This window comes from Elaeis guineensis, chromosome 2, assembly GCF_000442705.2.
Source record: "Elaeis guineensis isolate ETL-2024a chromosome 2, EG11, whole genome shotgun sequence".
Lineage (NCBI taxonomy): Eukaryota > Viridiplantae > Streptophyta > Magnoliopsida > Arecales > Arecaceae > Elaeis > Elaeis guineensis.
This window is the reverse complement of record NC_025994.2, coordinates 117,875,136-117,892,635: the sequence shown is the minus strand read 5'-3', so window position 1 is coordinate 117,892,635 and position 17,500 is coordinate 117,875,136. Positions and strand designations below refer to the sequence as shown.

The 17,500-nt window shown below is 48.0% G+C and overlaps 2 protein-coding genes across 2 annotated transcripts; one reads left to right on the top strand and one right to left on the bottom strand.

Annotated features, from left to right (window-relative positions):
* The first annotated feature begins 162 nt into the window (after nucleotides 1-162).
* LOC105041528 (large ribosomal subunit protein eL37z) lies at nucleotides 163-1,071 on the top strand. The gene is made up of 4 exons (XM_010918485.2): nucleotides 163-313; nucleotides 409-544; nucleotides 620-721; nucleotides 816-1,071. Exons 1-4 carry the CDS (start codon nucleotides 311-313, stop codon nucleotides 863-865), a joined length of 291 nt encoding a protein of 96 aa, XP_010916787.1. The 5' UTR covers nucleotides 163-310; the 3' UTR covers nucleotides 866-1,071.
* Nucleotides 1,072-6,093: 5,022 nt separating this feature from the next.
* Nucleotides 6,094-7,920, bottom strand: LOC105036950 (GTP-binding protein At2g22870; the record flags this gene model as incomplete). The annotated part of the gene is given in 2 exon segments (XM_019847713.2): nucleotides 6,094-6,630; nucleotides 7,758-7,920. Coding segments are annotated over 2 exon segments (382 nt in total), but the record flags the coding sequence as incomplete, so codon positions are not given.
* Between the last annotated feature and the right edge of the window lie 9,580 nt (nucleotides 7,921-17,500).

Genomic DNA, 17,500 nt, shown 5'->3' with positions numbered 1-17,500 from the left:
ATTATATGTAGTATATCGTACGGATTTTAAGCTAGTGGTAAAAAAAAAAAAACGTATCCCCTCACAAGTCAAGCTGGAGCAACTTACAACTTGGTTTATTTGCGTGGCTGGAGAGACCCTAAAGACCATGTAATCAAGCCAGGGGGCAACGATACAATAGTGTGATGCAGAGTACAATCTTTTCCACTGTACAAGCAGTGCATCTAACGGCTCCGATTTGATTGCCGACTTACCGTCTCTCGTATATAAGCCCTCAACATCGATTGCCGGAGGCCTGGGCTAGGGTTTAATCCGCAGCGGACCAGGCAAGATGGTAAGCCCTTCCTTCTCTCGTCGTCGCCGTTCTCTTCTTCGTTTGCTTCGAAACCTTAACTTCGCCGGTCATGGCGGCGGTGCCTGTGATCGCAGGGGAAGGGAACGGGAAGCTTCGGGAAGCGGAGGAACAAGACCCACACCCTCTGCGTCCGCTGCGGCCGCCGGAGCTTCCACCTCCAGAAAAGCCGATGTGCTGCCTGCGGCTACCCCTCCGCCCGGATCCGCAAATGTACAGCCCTCTCACTTTTCCTCCGTTTCTTGGGATCGTTTCTAGGGTTTTGATTTTTTTTTTTTTAATTGGTAGATAACTGGAGCGTGAAGGCTATCCGGAGGAAGACGACCGGGACTGGTAGGATGCGGTACCTCCGCCACGTCCCTCGCCGCTTCAAGAGCAACTTCCGTGAAGGTACTAATCCGGCGCCCTCTCCTATTATGAGTGACCTGATTTCTTGATTCTTTTAGTTTATGTTCTTAAAAAATGGTTGTTGGATTTGATTTAGGTACTCAAGCGACTCCGAGGAAGAGGGCAGTGGCCTCTGCATCTTCTTAATGCACGAAAAAGAGTGAAATATTATTTGCATAATTTTGTGATTTCCTGTGATTTAGCTGAATCTTCGCGAGTGCTAAAATTGGCTATTGCTTGGGTTTCCTTTTAATGAGAATGTGGTTTTGGATTTTCTGATTAGAGACTTCCTAAATGAAGGTAGTATGTGTTTTTTTAATTATATATGCATGCAATTGAGATGTTATGACTTATATTGCGTCTCTTGTGGTTGTGGAGTTTTTGTAGCAAATTCATATTTGCTAGAAAAGCTGAAGGTTATAAAAATTGTTAACTGGCGTAGGTTTCTCGAGCTGGCTTACTGGGCCACTTATGTTGGTTGATTGATTCAGGGTGTTTGGTGCTTAAATTGTTCGGCAGGTAACTTTATAACTGTTCATGGCTGAATGAGATTTAGAAGAGAGTAGATTGTCAAGTAATGTTTCTGATTTTTGTCTTAGTATTATGCACAAGCAATTTCTTTTCAAGCTTGTTTCTATTAGTTGTAAACCGGTGATGCAAGTTTCATTTAATATTCTTTGAATATTTTGTGTGCTGATAAACGCCTTGGTAGTACATTCTGAATGCGTTGCTTCTCTGATTTTGGTTTTCTGTTCATGAAGATCTTGCATTGGGGAACCTGATTAATGGTGTTAAAGATATTGGAGATGGGATGGGAAGAACATAGACATCAGGTGTATTGGATAATCCTTTCATTTTGTCCATTTTTGTCCTTTGGACTAGGTAGGCCAAAATCCCTTTTAAGGGTAAGTAGGCACCATAAGACTGTCCTAAATCCTGACCCCTAAACCCATTACAAGTTGTTGGAATAATTAAAAGCCACGACAGAAGTCTATAAATTAGTAGGTTAGAGGTGAGAAATGAGAGATGTAAACTTTAGGCTTGCTGAGAGAATGAATAACAAAGACTGTTGAACCAGGGTGATACAGGGCAGCCCTAGCGCATGAGGCTCCTGCCAAGGTAGGGCTTGGGAAGCATCAGATGTATGTAGCCTTAAGCCACCAGATTACTGATGTAAGACATGACCATTGGGTAATTGAAGGAGCATGCTTTTGAAAAGGATAATTGTGGTTGAAGGACTAGCAGTTGGACTATGGGAAATAAGAGAACATTATAGGGTAGTAGAAATTCTGAAAATCCATTTGTGATAATGAAGGTGATGTAGAATCTCATAGCAACTATTATGGAAACTTATTCTCATGCTCATGATGATATACAGGAGGATGATAAAACAAAATGATGGTTGGAAACATCTGATTGAATTGAGATAAGTTGACAAGGAATTAGATGCCTTTGGGGTGCTCTATGACTGAAACTTTTTTTTTTTTCTTTTGAAGAGTATAGTAAAAGTTTGTAAGATACCAACACAGGTTGAAAGGTCCAGGAATATATGTGTGATGGATTTTTGTACATCAAGTACAGAAAGGTTAGGATGAGGAACGAATATATAGGAGGAAATGCAAGAATTGCACTGACTGAGGACCACAATGGAAAATTGCTAAATATGTTATTCTTTTTTCCAACAATGACATGAGGAGTCCTCAATAAACGTAGGGTCTCTGATACATGTGGAAGGGTGTGGAAAGATTGGAATACTCTTACTAGGATGAAAATTGTGAAAAGGGTTATGCCAAAGCTTGCAAGTTTTAGTCAGTGCGCCTATTTGAGGATTAAATGTATTTATATCTGACTCCAAATAATTAGGGGAAGGCTTGTTCCTAAGGGTATTTGTGGTTGTTATTTTATCCATTATTATAGATGCATGAACAATAGATATTCAAGATGAGGATTTTTGGTTTGTTAATTTAACAAGGGAAACTCACATGATGGCTGTCCAAAAATCAGAATCCATCAAAGTGCAGAACATGTAGTCTCAGAAGGGATATGCTTTCATCTAGTGTGCAGTCAACATCAAGGACAAGATATATTTCATGCATTGTATCTTTGCCATCTTATTATTATTTAAAATATGAGGATATATCAAATCAGTTATTGAGGGGGTCAGTGGAGCTGAGAGTTGCTTATCTAGAGTTTTAGGAGGTTGTTGACTGTCTTGTAAACTTTCTGAGCTTATATGTGTAGGTTACTTATAAGACCAATTTTGTTGTACAGGTTAGAATCTTAAGCTATGAGGTCATTGTTATGCCATGAAGGCATGACATGGTTTGCACAAGATTTTGACATTATGAAAGTCATGGAATGGATAGTGGATTTTTTCTTAACATTAGATTTGTAAAGATAGCAACATATGGGTATTAGATACGGCAACAATTTCTCGTCCTTGACTGAACTAGGCTACATGATTATGAAAAGGAGCTTATGAATAACACTAAGAACAATGGTTAGAAATGGCCTAAAAGGACTTTATGAGTAACACCGAATGAGGAGAAAGCGAGGGCGAGCCTTATATGTTTTGTCCTATTGTGAACTAGGCCAGAGATGTCCTAATGAGGAAAAATTTTTTGGCTCAAGTCAAGGGTTGGAACAGGGTAACAGAAACAATGAAAGGCTTGAATGGGAAGAATAAGGGCATCAAGCTTTCTTCTATTTCGATTATTAGACCCTGTATGGGAGCGAGCGAAATAGGACTAGTGTGACTGACACAAGTAGGGGACAATGGCTTCTTGGATTTTGTCCCTTCCTAATTTTGTTTTCAAATTTCTTTTTGTGCTCTGCATGGATGTCACTTAGGGCTCTAACCAGATTGGGTATCAGCATATCCATATCCATGTTTGTTTTAACAAATATGAAGATGGATATGGGTGTTAGTTGGATGCAAAACTTCATATCCATGTTTATTTTAAATGGATATGGGAACAAATTGGATGCCATAAGTATGGATATAAATATAGATTATAAGTCAGATAATTAAACTTTATAAATATAGAATCAAAGATGTTATTAAGTGGAAGGTAAATAAGTCAATAATATAGTAATATGATAATTTATTATCCTTAAAAATTCACGAGTGCTATATAAAATTAAATAGGGTTAAAAATAGAATTGGATTTTGGATATGAATTGGATAGTTTTTATTATATCTATATTCTTTTTTTTTTTATGATATGGATAAGATATTGATATTAGTCGAATGTTCAAATTTTTATGCATATCTGGATATTCGGATACGAAAATGGATTGGAGGATAATTTAGTCCACTTTCACCCCATTGTTGCACCTACTAATATGGATCCAATATGTTATGGAAATGGTATTGGCTCACTTCTTTCTTCTCTCAGCATCGGAAATCAATGTTTATTCTGTTCGATAATCTAATATATTACTTAGGTTTCAAGATGCTTTCCTTGAAGGTAACTTTACCTACATTTGGAGTTATGGTTTCTACAATTAGGAAATGATAAATGGGAATATTGTCCTAAAAATTCTGAGTAGCCTAACATGAGTGGGAATATCATTTGTACAGTAGGAAAACGCATCTTTTTTTTTTTTCCCCGTTTTTCTTCTTCTTCTTCTTCTTCTTCTTCTTCTTCTTCTTTTTCTTTTTGGGGGTTGGGGGGGGGGGGGGGGTGTTGCAGTTCTGGGTTAGAAGGCCATACAAGGTCAGAAATTGCTGTTTGATTTACTGTAAGTCATACATATTATTGTAGAAATGTGAGATGGGGAAGATTGCATCGGAAGCCAGCATGGAATGTTCTTGTTGCAAGTTACATGACGCTATGCTCCTATTAATTTTGGTTGACTGACTGGAGGGAAAGTGGGCGGTATACTTGCTTTTCCATTTTGCAATGTCACCAAGGAGTACCGTAATCATCTATTGGAATGGTGGTCAAAGAGTTGCGGCAATCTTGATTGGGTGTGGGTAGTTGTGAGATATGTTTTAGTGTTTCATGTAAATTTTGGATTGCTTAATGGTAGAAAATTGATATTGCTATCATGGACACTTGTACTGTCACATAATGTGAACATGGCTACACCTGTTTGATCGTAAAATTAGTTTAAAATGGAAATTTTTTCTTACGACTATCTGACTTATCATTTGGAGGAAATGGAGTGGGGGAAAGCTTATGTGCTGATATTATGTTGATGCTTATGTTAGCAGGGGTAATTTGTTACAGTTAGGACGTTTTGTATATAGCTCTTCCAATTAAATCATCATCTCTTGATGGTTGGTGATTAGTTTGGAAGGGCTGGCAGAAACACTACTTGGCGAGGATTGGTCCCCGTGTGCCCCCAAGTGGAACGAAAATTTTAAAGTTCCCCATCATTACTTCCAAAAACATCTTTTCCATAGAATTAAAAAGCTACCATGTTTGGCCAACGAGACTAACAGATTCAGATAGAGCTAAAATTGGGCTAGGTACAGATATTATTCAGATATAAAAATTTATATTTATATTTATTTTAAATAATTATAAATATAAATTAAATAATTAAATTGTATGATTACAGAGTCTATATCATTTATATCATTAAATAGATGATATATCAAATCAATAACATATTTATAAAATTATATATTTTTAAAAAAATTAATAAATATTATATAAAATTATATAAAAATATAGATGATTTAAATATTCGGATATATATCGAATAATTGTCTGTTCATATTTTTTTTAATAATTTTAAATATTAATTAAATTATTAAATTTTATACATATCCAAAGTGATTTGAATACAAAATGGATCAAATATATAACATCTATACTATTTTCACCTCTGGATGCGGACAACAAAGATATACTCACAACAAAGATGTGTATCAGGAACTGAAAGAATGTATATGACTAAGCCAAGCTTGTCTGGAAGTCCATCCTTAGGCTACATTGTTTCTAAGTATCTGCCACCTACAAATATTGAACAAATTATCGAATGTTGAGATTGTAGTGTCAGCAACTAAATTGGAAACATCGCCACTAGTGCAGGGTGCGAGAAATGAAGAAAATTGAAATAAATGATATGCTGCGAGACAGGTGCACTGCAACCTGCATGTTGTATCGCAGGAAACCCACAAAAGGCCATGTACAACGCTCATACAGGAAAGCTGGGTATTGCACATTTTGTGGCTAGGGGAAACACAAATATCTCTTCCCAAAAATACACTGAAGATCTTAAAGTATCACGTCGTGCATTTTACATTTATTATGAAACGAAAGTATTAAATAAGAGCTTTTGCTTTGATGATAGGCTTTACCGAAGGCAAAATAGGTTGCTTGCTAGATACATGGGTGTTATTCTACATGAAATTGCAAATATAGACTCAACACTGCAATGCCTGATCCAATTGAAAGCTCAAAAACTGGCTATTAACAAGTCCAAGATTATATGATGTTGGTACAGACAGGATAATAACTAGTTAGTGTTATGAAAGGTTTCTTTAGCAGGCCTTGTTGCCAGCCACTAGATCCTTGATTCCCTAGGAAAACCAAGTCAAGCAGTCATAGCAATCAAGCTGATGATGTTCCAGGCATCGTAATGGCAAAGATTCTGTTGTTAGATCCATCACTGATGAGGGACCCACAGGAGATTTATACTAAATCGTCCCTTTTCTTTGACTGTGATCTGATCATCTTCTAATGTTTTAGCCAATAGTTCCTGAGCTGAGCTATATGCAAAAGTATCTCATCCCGACCTTGGTTGGTAACACTGCTGGTCATGATCCATGGTGGTGCTGCCTGAAAAAATTCACGTATCAAGTTTTGAAAGTCTTCAACATTTTCTTCAGGTCTCTTACCTCCATTCCTTTTCTTCTTGCGCTTGTCGCACTTTGTGAAAATTAGTGTCATTGGAATCTGAGAGAACAAGTTCAAGATGTAATTATCTTCATACTGGATTGTTAACTATATCAGTATCTACTCAAGCAAGATGAACTAGAAACATTATGAGCTGAAACAAACACGTCCTGCAAAGTGCAAGATAATAAACACAAACCTCTGAAAACATCAAGTGCGATCCTAACATAGTTGGACTTCAACTATTACCACAAAAGCTCCTATAGCTTTAAAATTCCTCGCCTTTAAACTTCCTCACGTTACACATACATAAATGATTTCTACGAAGTTCATCATTAACACACAGCCATGTTTGCTGGTTATCTGCTGGTTAAAGGCAGGTTATCAGTTTAACCAGCCAAACACATGCTAAAAAGTGAGGGTTAAAATTATTCAGTCAAAAGCCCCAACAGCTAGTTACCCTTTTTTTTTTTTTTTTTAAAGTCCCCAACAGCCACTAAACCTGGTTAGCTTTATTTCATGGAGGGTGAAATAAAGTCAACCACCAAAACTTTCTCCTCTCTCTTTAGCTTATCACTTTGTCTATCCTACCAACCTTGGGAATGTCAGCAAACAGTGGATGACCTTAACCGTTGGTTGGCTGGTTTGGGGGTGGTTACAAATGGTTAATCTATCATCCCTGATTAGGTACTCGGAATCCAGACACAGCACCCATCATTCCCCAAAAGGCTGTTATAAAGAATATCTTTTATCAAACTTATCCTTTAATATAATCTTAGTCATATGGCTGCCACAAGCCACTATGACTGTTATGGCTCATAACAACATATCACAGATCAGTATTAAAATATATATTAGATGCACTTTTACTTAACAATAAATATAAATAATTGATGGTCTTGTAAAAGTGAGAACTAATGGTAACATTATTTGCTGGAACATATTCAGATTAGCCAATGCCTTCATGCTGCTAAATATTATAAATAATGTAGCAGAAGTCAATCACAAACCATTATAATAGCTAAAATAGCCATTATACAATGCTGCAGAAAACCAAAACTTGGACAGAGCAGGGCAGGTGATGAGTAAAAGGAACCTTATGTCTAAGCTTTTGCCAATACTGTGCACAAGGGAGAAAAAACTGCCACTAACCCAAAATTAAAGCTAATCAAGAAAAAAAATCTTACCTGATTTTGGCCAAGCCAACTGGCATATTCAAGGTCAATCTTTTTTGCAGGGATGCTAGCATCTATAAGGAGAAGCACAGACACCAGTGTCTCTCGGTTGAGGAAGTAATCTTTGGTAAACTTTTCCCAGTTAGTCCGTACTTCATGTGGTGCAGCAGCATATCTGCACAGCTTGCATGTTAACAACAGTTAGAAACTGAAAAACAAAGCTAGCAAATATAAGGCCATCTATTATGAATTTAAACTGCAAATTTTACTCATCTCAATTTGGTTTGAGCAGGTAGACAAGTTGACAACGCTATAAGATTGATTTTTTTTCCTCTATAGTTTGGTTTCCAAGAACTCAACAACTTGTGGGTTTACAAAAAGTTTTTTATGCATTCATACAATCAGATGTAATATCGTCCATAAGTGGCTTGCCACCAGGAACCAGTTATACAATAGTGCAATATATTGGCAATTTGGCATCAACCCAAATACTCTAGCAATTCATCATATATACCGTGCAAAAAGGAATAGTTCAGGTTTACAGCAACACGATAGGATGAGAGGAAAATCAACAAATCAACATTTATAATGACAGAAAACTTCTTCAAAGTTCTTCAATTCCATATCAGGAATGAATAATGTTGGTGCAAAAATCCGCTTGCGCCGGAGAAGCTGGAGTCGGGGAAGTCGCGGTCGCCGCCGGGACCTGCAAGGGAAGTCTAAACCGGAGGTGGGGTTGCTCCGGCGAGACCCTCCGACGCTCAAGTCAGTTCTCTGCCTCAACAAGAATGGAGCGCTCGAACGGAGAATTTAGCAAAGTTTTGAGATAAGAAATGAGCTTAGAGAATAACGTATCTGGGTCCCCCTTTTTATAGGCGGAGGAGGTAACGGATTGATGGCGACGTTTGTAACCGTCTGATAGTGGGCCGCCCATAGTCAGGGGAAATTTATTGCGAAGGGTAGTGGAGCGGAATCGTGGCTATCGCCGTAGCTCGCCACGTGGAATCAGTTGCGAGGAGTGGAGCGGCGTCCGTTGTCGTGACTTGCCAGCGGATGGGAGAATCGCCCGGTATCCGTCGCAGGAGGTGGAGCAGGATCGTGACCGTTATTGTGGCCTGTCAGGGGGTGATGGAGCTGCGCGGAATCCGCCACAAGAAGTGGAGCAGAGCTGCGACGGTTACTGCGGCCTGTCAGGGAGTGATAGAGCTGTGCGAAATCCGCCGCAGGAAGTGGAGCAGGATCGTGGCCGTGATTGTGGCCTGGGAGTGCAGATCTGCTGGCTGAAGTTCGGCAGCGGTCGGAGTCTGGCCCCCGTAGGGGTCCGGGCAGAGTTCCTCCTTGCAGTTGGGGTCGTGGGTGGAGCCCGGCTCCCGTGGGAGTCCGGGTGGAATCTCCTTCAATCAAAATCAGATGCAAAGTTCGGCTCCCGTATGAGTCCGGACAAGGCTTACTGACAGCTGAGGTTGAGGATGGAGCCCGGCTCCTGTAGGAGTCCGGGCGGAGTCTACTCGCTGTCGAAATTGTCGGCGGAGTCCGGCTCCCGTAGGAGTCCGGACGGAGTCCGGACGCAGTCTGTCTGTAGCCGTCGGAGTTGAGGACGAAACCCGGCTCCCGTAGGAGTCCGGGCGGAGTTTCCCTGCAATTAAAGTCAAAGGAGAGGTCCGGCTCCCGTAGGAGTCCGGACAGGGGCTTACCAGCGGTTGGAGTTGAGGACGGAGCCCGGCTCCCGTAGGAGTCCGGGCGGAGTCTACTCGCTGTCGAAATTGTCGGCGGAGTCCGGCTCCCGTAGGAGTCCGGACGAAGTCTGCTTGCAGTTGCTGGAGTTGAGGACGAAGCCCGGCTCCCGTAGGAGTCCGGGTGGAGTCTCTCTGCAATTAAAGTCAAAGGAGAGGTCCGGCTCCCGTAGGAGTCCGGACAGGGGCTTACCAGCGGTTGGAGTTGAGGACGGAGCCCGGCTCCCGTAGGAGTCCGGGCGGAGTCTACTCGCTGTCGAAATTGTCGGCGGAGTCCGGCTCCCGTAGGAGTCCGGACGAAGTCTGCTTGCAGTTGCTGGAGTTGAGGACGAAGCCCGGCTCCCGTAGGAGTCCGGGTGGAGTCTCTCTGCAATTAAAGTCAAAGGAGAGGTCCGGCTCCCGTAGGAGTCCGGACAGGGGCTTACCAGCGGTTGGAGTTGAGGACGGAGCCCGGCTCCCGTAGGAGTCCGGGCGGAGTCTACTCGCTGTCGAAATTGTCGGCGGAGTCCGGCTCCCGTAGGAGTCCGGACGAAGTCTGCTTGCAGTTGCTGGAGTTGAGGACGAAGCCCGGCTCCCGTAGGAGTCCGGGTGGAGTCTCTCTGCAATTAAAGTCAAAGGAGAGGTCCGGCTCCCGTAGGAGTCCGGACAGGGGCTTACCAGCGGTTGGAGTTGAGGACGGAGCCCGGCTCCCGTAGGAGTCCGGGCGGAGTCTACTCGCTGTCGAAATTGTCGGTGGAGTCCGGCTCCCGTAGGAGTCCGGACGAAGTCTGCTTGCAGTTGCTGGAGTTGAGGACGAAGCCCGGCTCCCATAGGAGTCCGGGTGGAGTCTCTCTGCAATTAAAGTCAAAGGAGAGGTCCGGCTCCCGTAGGAGTCCGGACAGGGGCTTACCAGCGGTTGGAGTTGAGGACGAAGCCCGGCTCCCGTAGGAGTCCGGGCGGAGTCTACTCGCTGTCGAAATTGTCGGTAGAGTCCGGCTCTCGTAGGAGTCCGGACAAAGTCTGCTTGCAGTTGCTGGAGTTGAGGACGAAGCCCGGCTCCCGTAGGAGTCCGGGTGGAGTCTCTCTGCAATTAAAGTCAAAGGAGAGGTCCGGCTCCCGTAGGAGTCCGGACAGGGGCTTACCAGCAGTTGGAGTTGAGGACGGAGCCCGGCTCCCGTAGGAGTCCGGGCGGAGTCTACTCGCTGTTGTAGTTGGTGGCGGAGTCCGGACTCCTACGGGCTCCCGTAGGAGTCCGGGCGGAGTCTACTCGCTGTTGTTGTTGTTGGCGGAGTCCGGCTCCCGTAGGAGTCCGGACGAAATCAGCTTGCAGTTGCTGGAGTCGATTCCGCTGAGGACTTCGGCTGTGGGTATTTTATACCCAACACCAGTCCCCCTACTTCCGAGTTTGAATTTCAAACGAAGGAAGTACAGAGAGAGAGATGGGCACAGCCGAAGCCGTCCCTTCGAATCCTGCGCGCTGCCGCCCCCAGATATTTTGGCATTAAATGTGCGCGTGCCGGAGTCTTTTCGAATTGGAGCGGTACGAGGGGACGCTTCGAAATTCCCACAGGTACACTGGCCTAGGTACGGCGCAATTATAATCCTGCGAACCGTCAGCCGCTTTCAGCTGCCTGCCAGGGGGAGTGGGACACGTGTCGGATGCGGATTGGCCTGGGGGGATTCGCGATCATTATGGCGCCGGATCCCAGGGTCTATTTAAACCCGTCCTCCCACCTTTAGGCGTCCTACTCCATTCTTGAGTTCTCACCAGCGTCTGCCTTCTCTTCGAGAGCCCTGTTTCAGTGAGCGTCTTCTCGAGCCGTAGGCGTCTCCTGTTTTCGTCCCTCAGGTCCCTCAGAGTGATATAGGTTAGTTCCAGCACCGCCAACCTTCTTCTTACCACCTAGGTACTTCTTTTCTGTCATTATTTTTCTTGCATCCCTCCGAGTTAGTCTGTGGTCTCTCGTTCCCCCTTCTGTCCGTCTTCTTAGGGTCCTTTAGAGCCCCCCTTCGAAACCACTCAAAATGTCCTCTGGCTCTTCTGCTCCCGGCAGTTCTGAGAGCTCTTCTGCCTCAAACCCCCAGGTCCCCGTCTCTGTAGACGAATCTGCATCTGGGGCTGGGCCCTGCCTGGTTTTCGCGCCGGGCGCCATTCCGTGTTCCTTGACCTCGGAGGAACTCCTTCTGATAAGGGTTCAGTATAGAGTTCCTCCGGAGTACGACTTGGAACTGCCAGGTCCTTCTGACTAGGCTAGCACTCCCCCACCCGGTCGCTTCTGTTTGTACCAGGAAGCGTTCCGTGCCGGACTTCGGTTTCCGCTTCCTTCCTTTGTCGTTGCCCTCTTCCGCTTCCTAGATATCTCCTTGGCTTCCGTGGCCCCGAATTCTTTTAGGTTCTTGATAGGATTTCTCTCCCTCTGCCACGTAGTCGAGGTCCAGCCGTCTCTCTCCTTGTTTAGGCACTTCTATACCTTCAAACGCCATCCTTCGGCGAAGGACTGATGGTACTTCTCTCCCCAGTTCGGCAAAAAGGGGTTGCTGAAAGGCGCCCCTTCTTCGATCCACAATTGGAAGGGAAAATTCCTCTTCGTCCACTGCCCGACCCTGAGACTGGGCCTGCCCCCTTGGGGCTCTCTGAGGGATTCTGTCCGCCGGGCTCCCAACCTAGGGGAGGACGACCTCCAGGCCGCCCAGAAGCTTCTAGCCTATTCCGCTCCTTCCCTTCCCAATCTTCTGAGGGAGTAGTTTCTTTTCAACATCGCCCTGAGTCCCTAGAATCCAGCGAGTATTCATCTTATCTTTTCTTTTCTTGCCTTTCTTCTCTTCTTCTCTTTACCTCTTCTTCCTTCTCTCTTTCTCTTTTTTTTTTTTTTTTTTTGACTTCTGACTCTTGATTGATTGGTGTTGCTTCTTTTTCCCCTTTTTCTTCTCTTTTTTAGGAATGGACGCCGAAGCAGCGCGGTTGCTCGCCAGGGGCATGAGGGCTCATAAGAGAAAGGGCGCTGCGACCTCCGGATCGGCGAAGAGGGTCAGGGCGGAGGAGACGAGCTTGGCTGCGCCCGTCCAGGTGGCCCCGGCCATCGACATTCCCTCGGATGCCGAGCCAGCGGCTCTCCGGGCCTCCCCAAGGAGCCCGCCGACTGGGGCCCCCGCTCCGGGGGTTCGCTCCACGGAGGCGCCCGCCGCGGGGAGGAGGAGGAAATCGGTGGCCCGCAGGGCGAGTAGCCACCGAACTACTGCAGACGAGTCCCTCTGCTCCGAGGAGGGGTCGGAGAATCCCTTCAACGACAGGGACCTGATCAGGCGGCTGATCGACGGCTGCATTCTGTCTGACGTCGTGGAGAGGATCGACCGCGCCGATCCTGAGCAGCGGGCTTGGGACTCTTTGGGGTCCTTCCTTGAGGTAAGTGGATCTTTATTTACACGGCTACTTGGCCTTTGTCCTCATTCCCCAGCCGCCCTTGCAGATTGGGCACCAGCTCTTCGCCTATATCGAGGCGGTGAGCCGCGCGAGGAGGGACATCCTTCAGGCGGAGGAACGCTGCCAGGCCGAGGTTGCTCGCCTCCAAGCAAAAACGGCTGAAGTAGCCGCCCTCCAGAAGGCCCTGGAAAGGGAGAAGCAAGCCCGGGAGGAGGAGAGGCAGATCTTGGAGGAATCGGCGAGGAAGGCGGAGGCCGAGGTCGCCCACTTGGTCGAGCAAATTCCAGTCCTGGTCTCGGAGGCCAGAGCCCTCGCGGTGGAGGAATTCAAGGCCTCCGCGGAGATGAGGGACCTGAATGTCCAATTCGGCCAAGAAGCGTTCATCAAGGGGTTCGAGCTCTGCCAAGAGAAGGTGACCAGAAAATTCCCCGAGCTCGACCTCGGCTTCCTTGGCGAGGAGTCTGAAGACGAGGCCGGTCCCTCGTCAGCCGCCACTGCTGTCGCAGCCCCCGCGCCGAGTTCTCCACCCCCCGCCCCTGAGGTCTGAGACCTCCGATCTTGTACCTTCACTTCGTCGCGATTTTTCTTTTTCGTTTGTCTTTAAAAACCATTCAATCAATAAAGTTGAATTTCTTGTTGCGGACGGCTTCTCTTTCCCCCTCCCTACTTCTCTCTGCTTTTCTTCCTGCAATGAGTCGTCCTTTGACGCTTTTACCTTCCGATGGCAGTGTCCTGCAGAAGCACTCCCCCTGCCCTTGGGGGTCCCGCTGAAATCGACGATCCAGCGGTTGAAAAAGGAGGTCCTTCACCTGACGAAGAAGTTAAAGAAGACGGAAGCCGAGCTCCGCAAATCGAGAGAAGGTCACTCTGAAGCCGCTGCTGAGGCCGTCCACTTCGGAGTCTCCATGTGAAGGGATCATGGAGTATAGCCGGAGGAAGGCGAACTTCGCAAAGGAGCTCGAGGAATGCAAGAAGAGCTCCAGCGACCGGATTTGGGCCCAGGCCGCCAGGATCAGCGCCCTCAAGGTGGAACTGTCAGCTGCAAAGGGGAAGATCGGCCAGCTGGAAGAAAATTCGTCCCGGCTCTTAGCCCGGGTCGATGATGATCAGAGGTGGTCGCAGAAGGTCTCCGACCTTCAGCAGCAGCTTCAGGACGCCGAGGTGAGCCACGACGTGCAACGGGCCAGCTGGCGCAGGCAGGTGGAAGAATACAAAGGGAGATTCAGGACGGCAGCCGACGAAGTCGTCCGTCTCCAGAGACAGTTGGCTAGCAGGGCACAGCTTACTTCCGCCCAAGATTCTGAAGAACTCCAAGCCCTAAGAGGCACCGTTGAGGGGATTTCTGTCTCCCTCGGGGAAAAGACAGCCGAGCTGCAACAAGTGAAGATCCAACTGGCACTCGAGCGGCGGCCGTCGCGGACGCGGAGGCGGAGTCCGAAGTTTGAGGAAGAGGCGTCGAGAGGCGGAGGCTGAGAGCCAGCAACTTCGTCGGGCGCTCCAGGACGCGCTGCGGAAGAAGGAAGAGCTAGAAGAAGAAATTGAAAATCTGAGGCAGTCCTGGTTGAGGGACGGAATAGATAACTCTAGGTCGGAGGGAGCAGGGCCTCCTTAGAGCTCTTTTTGTCTTTCTGTCTTGTCATGTAGTTACTTCCTTTTTGTCGTTTTGCCCTTCTTTCTTTGGCCTTCCTGGCTTTGTAGTGTGTATATCAGAAATGGAATAAAAAGAGCATTTTGTGTTACCTCGCCCGTGCGTTGCACTAATATTGCTGTCCGCCGAACCTTTCTTGTCATTTGGCTTGTCTGATGTAGACGTCGTTAGGGGGGGCTTTTTCCTTTCATCCGACCTTGTTAGACGGCCGGGTTCGCCACCATTAACCCTTGCTGCAGAAGTCGTGGATGGAGCCCGGCTCCCGCAGGATTCCGGGTGAAGTCTTCCTTGGCGTCGTGGACGGAACCCGACTCCCGTAGGAGTTCGGGTGAAGTCTTCCTTGGCGTCGTGGATGGAACCCGGCTCCCGTAGGAGTCCGGGTGAAGTCTTCCTTGGCATCGTGGACGGAACCCGACTCCCGTAGGAGTCCGGGTGAAGTCTTCCTTGCGTCGTGGACGGAACCCGACTCCCGTAGGAGTCCGGGTGAAGTCTGGCGTGGACGGAACCCGGCTCCCGTAGGAGTCCGGGTGAAGTCTTCCTTGGCGTCGTGGACGGAACCCGGCTCCCGTAGGAGTCCGGGTGAAGTCTTCCTTGGCGTCGTGGACGGAACCCGGCTCCCGTAGGAGTCCGGGTGAAGTCTTCCTTGACGTCGTGGACGGAACCCGGCTCCCGTAGGAGTCCGGGTGAAGTCTTCCTTGGCGTCGTGGACGGAACCCGACTCTCGTAGGAGTCCGGGTGAAGTCTTCCTTGACGTTGTGGACGGAACCCGGCTCCCGTAGGAGTCCGGGCGAAGTCTTCCTTGTGGGCGGAACCCGGCTCCCGTAGGAGTCCGGGCCTTCCATTTTGCTCGAGGCGGTGTGAGGTTCTCCTCCCGTTACCAGCCTGGCTGTGGGGGCGCGTTAGGGTGCTGTAAGGTCTCTCCCCCATCCGGTCTAAAAGAACCGGGCCTTTGACTTTGCTCATGTCAGACGAGGTTCTCCTCCTGTTCCTGACATGGCTGTGGGGGCTCATTAGGGCGTTGTAAGGCCTCTCCCCCCATCCGGTCTAAAAGAACCGGCCTTTGACTTTGCTCATGTCAGGACGAGGTTCTCCTCCTGTTCCTGACATGGCTGTGGGGGCTCATTAGGGCTTGTAAGGCCTCTCCCCCCATCCGGTCTAAAAGAACCAGGCCTTTGACTTTGCTCATGTCAGGACGAGGTTCTCCTCCTGTTCCTGACATGGCTGTGGGGGCACATTAGGGCTTGTAAGGCCTCTCCCCCCATCCGGTCTAAAAGAACCGGGCCTTTGACTTTGCTCATGTCAGACGAGGTTCTCCTCCTGTTCCTGACATGGCTGTGGAGGCACATTAGGGCGTGTAAGGCTCTCCCCCCATCCGGTCTAATAGAACCGGGCCTTTGACTTTGCTCATGTCAGGACGAGGTTCTCCTCCTGTTCCTGACATGGCGTGGGGGCACATTAGGGCGTTGTAAGGCCTCTCCCCCCATCCGGTCTAAAAGAACCGGACCTTTGACTTTGCTCATGTCAGGACGAGGTTCTCCTCCTGTTCCTGACATGGCTGTGGGGGCACATTAGGGCGTTGTAAGACCTCTCCCCCCATCCGGCCTAAAAGAACTGGGCCTTTGACTTTGCTCATGTCAGGACGAGGTTCTCCTCTTGTTCCTGACATGGCTTGTTTTTGGAGGGGTCATATCCAGTCACATTAAATCCACGCCAGGTGGGAAGAGCACGTTAAGTAGAAAGAAATTTAGATTCAAGGGAAATCGTAAGTGATACATTTACAGGTTTTTCGAGCTCCACGGTCGCGGGTAGCCCGCTCCTCCTTGAGGCCCACCGTGATGGAGTCGATGGTCCTGATGGGAGGCCCGGTCCCCGGTTGCTCCTCCCTTCTCGGCGGTTCAGGCTGCGGAAGGGCTCTTGGCCGGTCTCCTCTACCCTCAGGCCTGCGGCGAATGAACCTGTCGAGTCGACCTCGCCGAATGAGCTCCTCGATCTCGTCCTGGAGCTGGATGCATTCCTCTGTGTCGTGGCCTGGTCGCGGTGTAGAGGCAGAACTTGTTGGGATTGCGCTTCCCGGGTGTGTGCGCATCCTCTCCGGCCTAGGGAGCTGCTCCCTGACCTCCATTAATACCTGGGCCTTCGAGACGTGAGGGGGCGTAGTTGCGGAATCTCCCTGGTGGGGAACCCCGCCGAGCCCGCGATCCGAGCTTCTCTGCCTGCGCGCCCGGGTGGAGTATGGGCGCGCTTATGCCCAGGAGGGATCGAGAACGCGGCCGGACTTCCTTTGGCCTTTTCTCAACTGCGGGCTTACTCGAATCTCCCGCTTGCCGCTCCCTTGCCGTCTCTTCATCCTTCATTTTGAAGGCTCTTCCGCTCGGGCGTATCCCTCAGCCCGAGCCAGCAAATCAGCAAAATCTCTGGGATACTTCTTCTCCAGGGAGAACAAAGATCATTCTTCTGAAGGCCGCCTTTCAGGGCGGCCATGGCAACTGATTGGTCCAAGTTCCGGACCTCCAACGCCGCGATGTTGAAGCGGTTGATGTAGGCCCGTATGGACTCCCCTTCCCTCTGCTTGATGTTGATGAGGGACTCCGAACCCTTCCGGGGGCGCCGGCTGCTGACAAAATGGGCCACAAATTGGTGGCTCATTGATCGAAGGAAAAGATGATACCCGGTTTCAAAGCCGAGTACCAGTTCCTCGCTGCTCCTTCAAAGTAGACGGGAAAGCCCGCACAAGATGCATCAGGAGCACCGTGAAGCAGCATCATCGTCCGAAAGGCCTTCAGATGATCAACCGGGTCCGAAGTCCGTCGTAGCTTTCGAACTGGGAAGCTTGAAGTTGGCGGGATCGGTTCCTGCATGATCATTTGGGAGAAGAGGGTCAGTACAAATATCCTCACCATAAGCGGGGGCGCATGGCGGAGTTCTTCAATCCGCCGGTTCATCTCCTGGAGCCTCCGGTCCAGGAGAATCCTCT

What these genes read in the sequence shown, in the direction of transcription:
- LOC105041528 (XM_010918485.2), top strand. An exon ending in CTCCGCCCGGATCCGCAAAT is followed by an intron (nt 545 to 619) that starts GTACAGCCCTCT and finishes TTTAATTGGTAG; the next exon opens with ATAACTGGAGCGTGAAGGCT. An exon ending in CAAGAGCAACTTCCGTGAAG is followed by an intron (nt 722 to 815) that starts GTACTAATCCGG and finishes GATTTGATTTAG; the next exon opens with GTACTCAAGCGACTCCGAGG.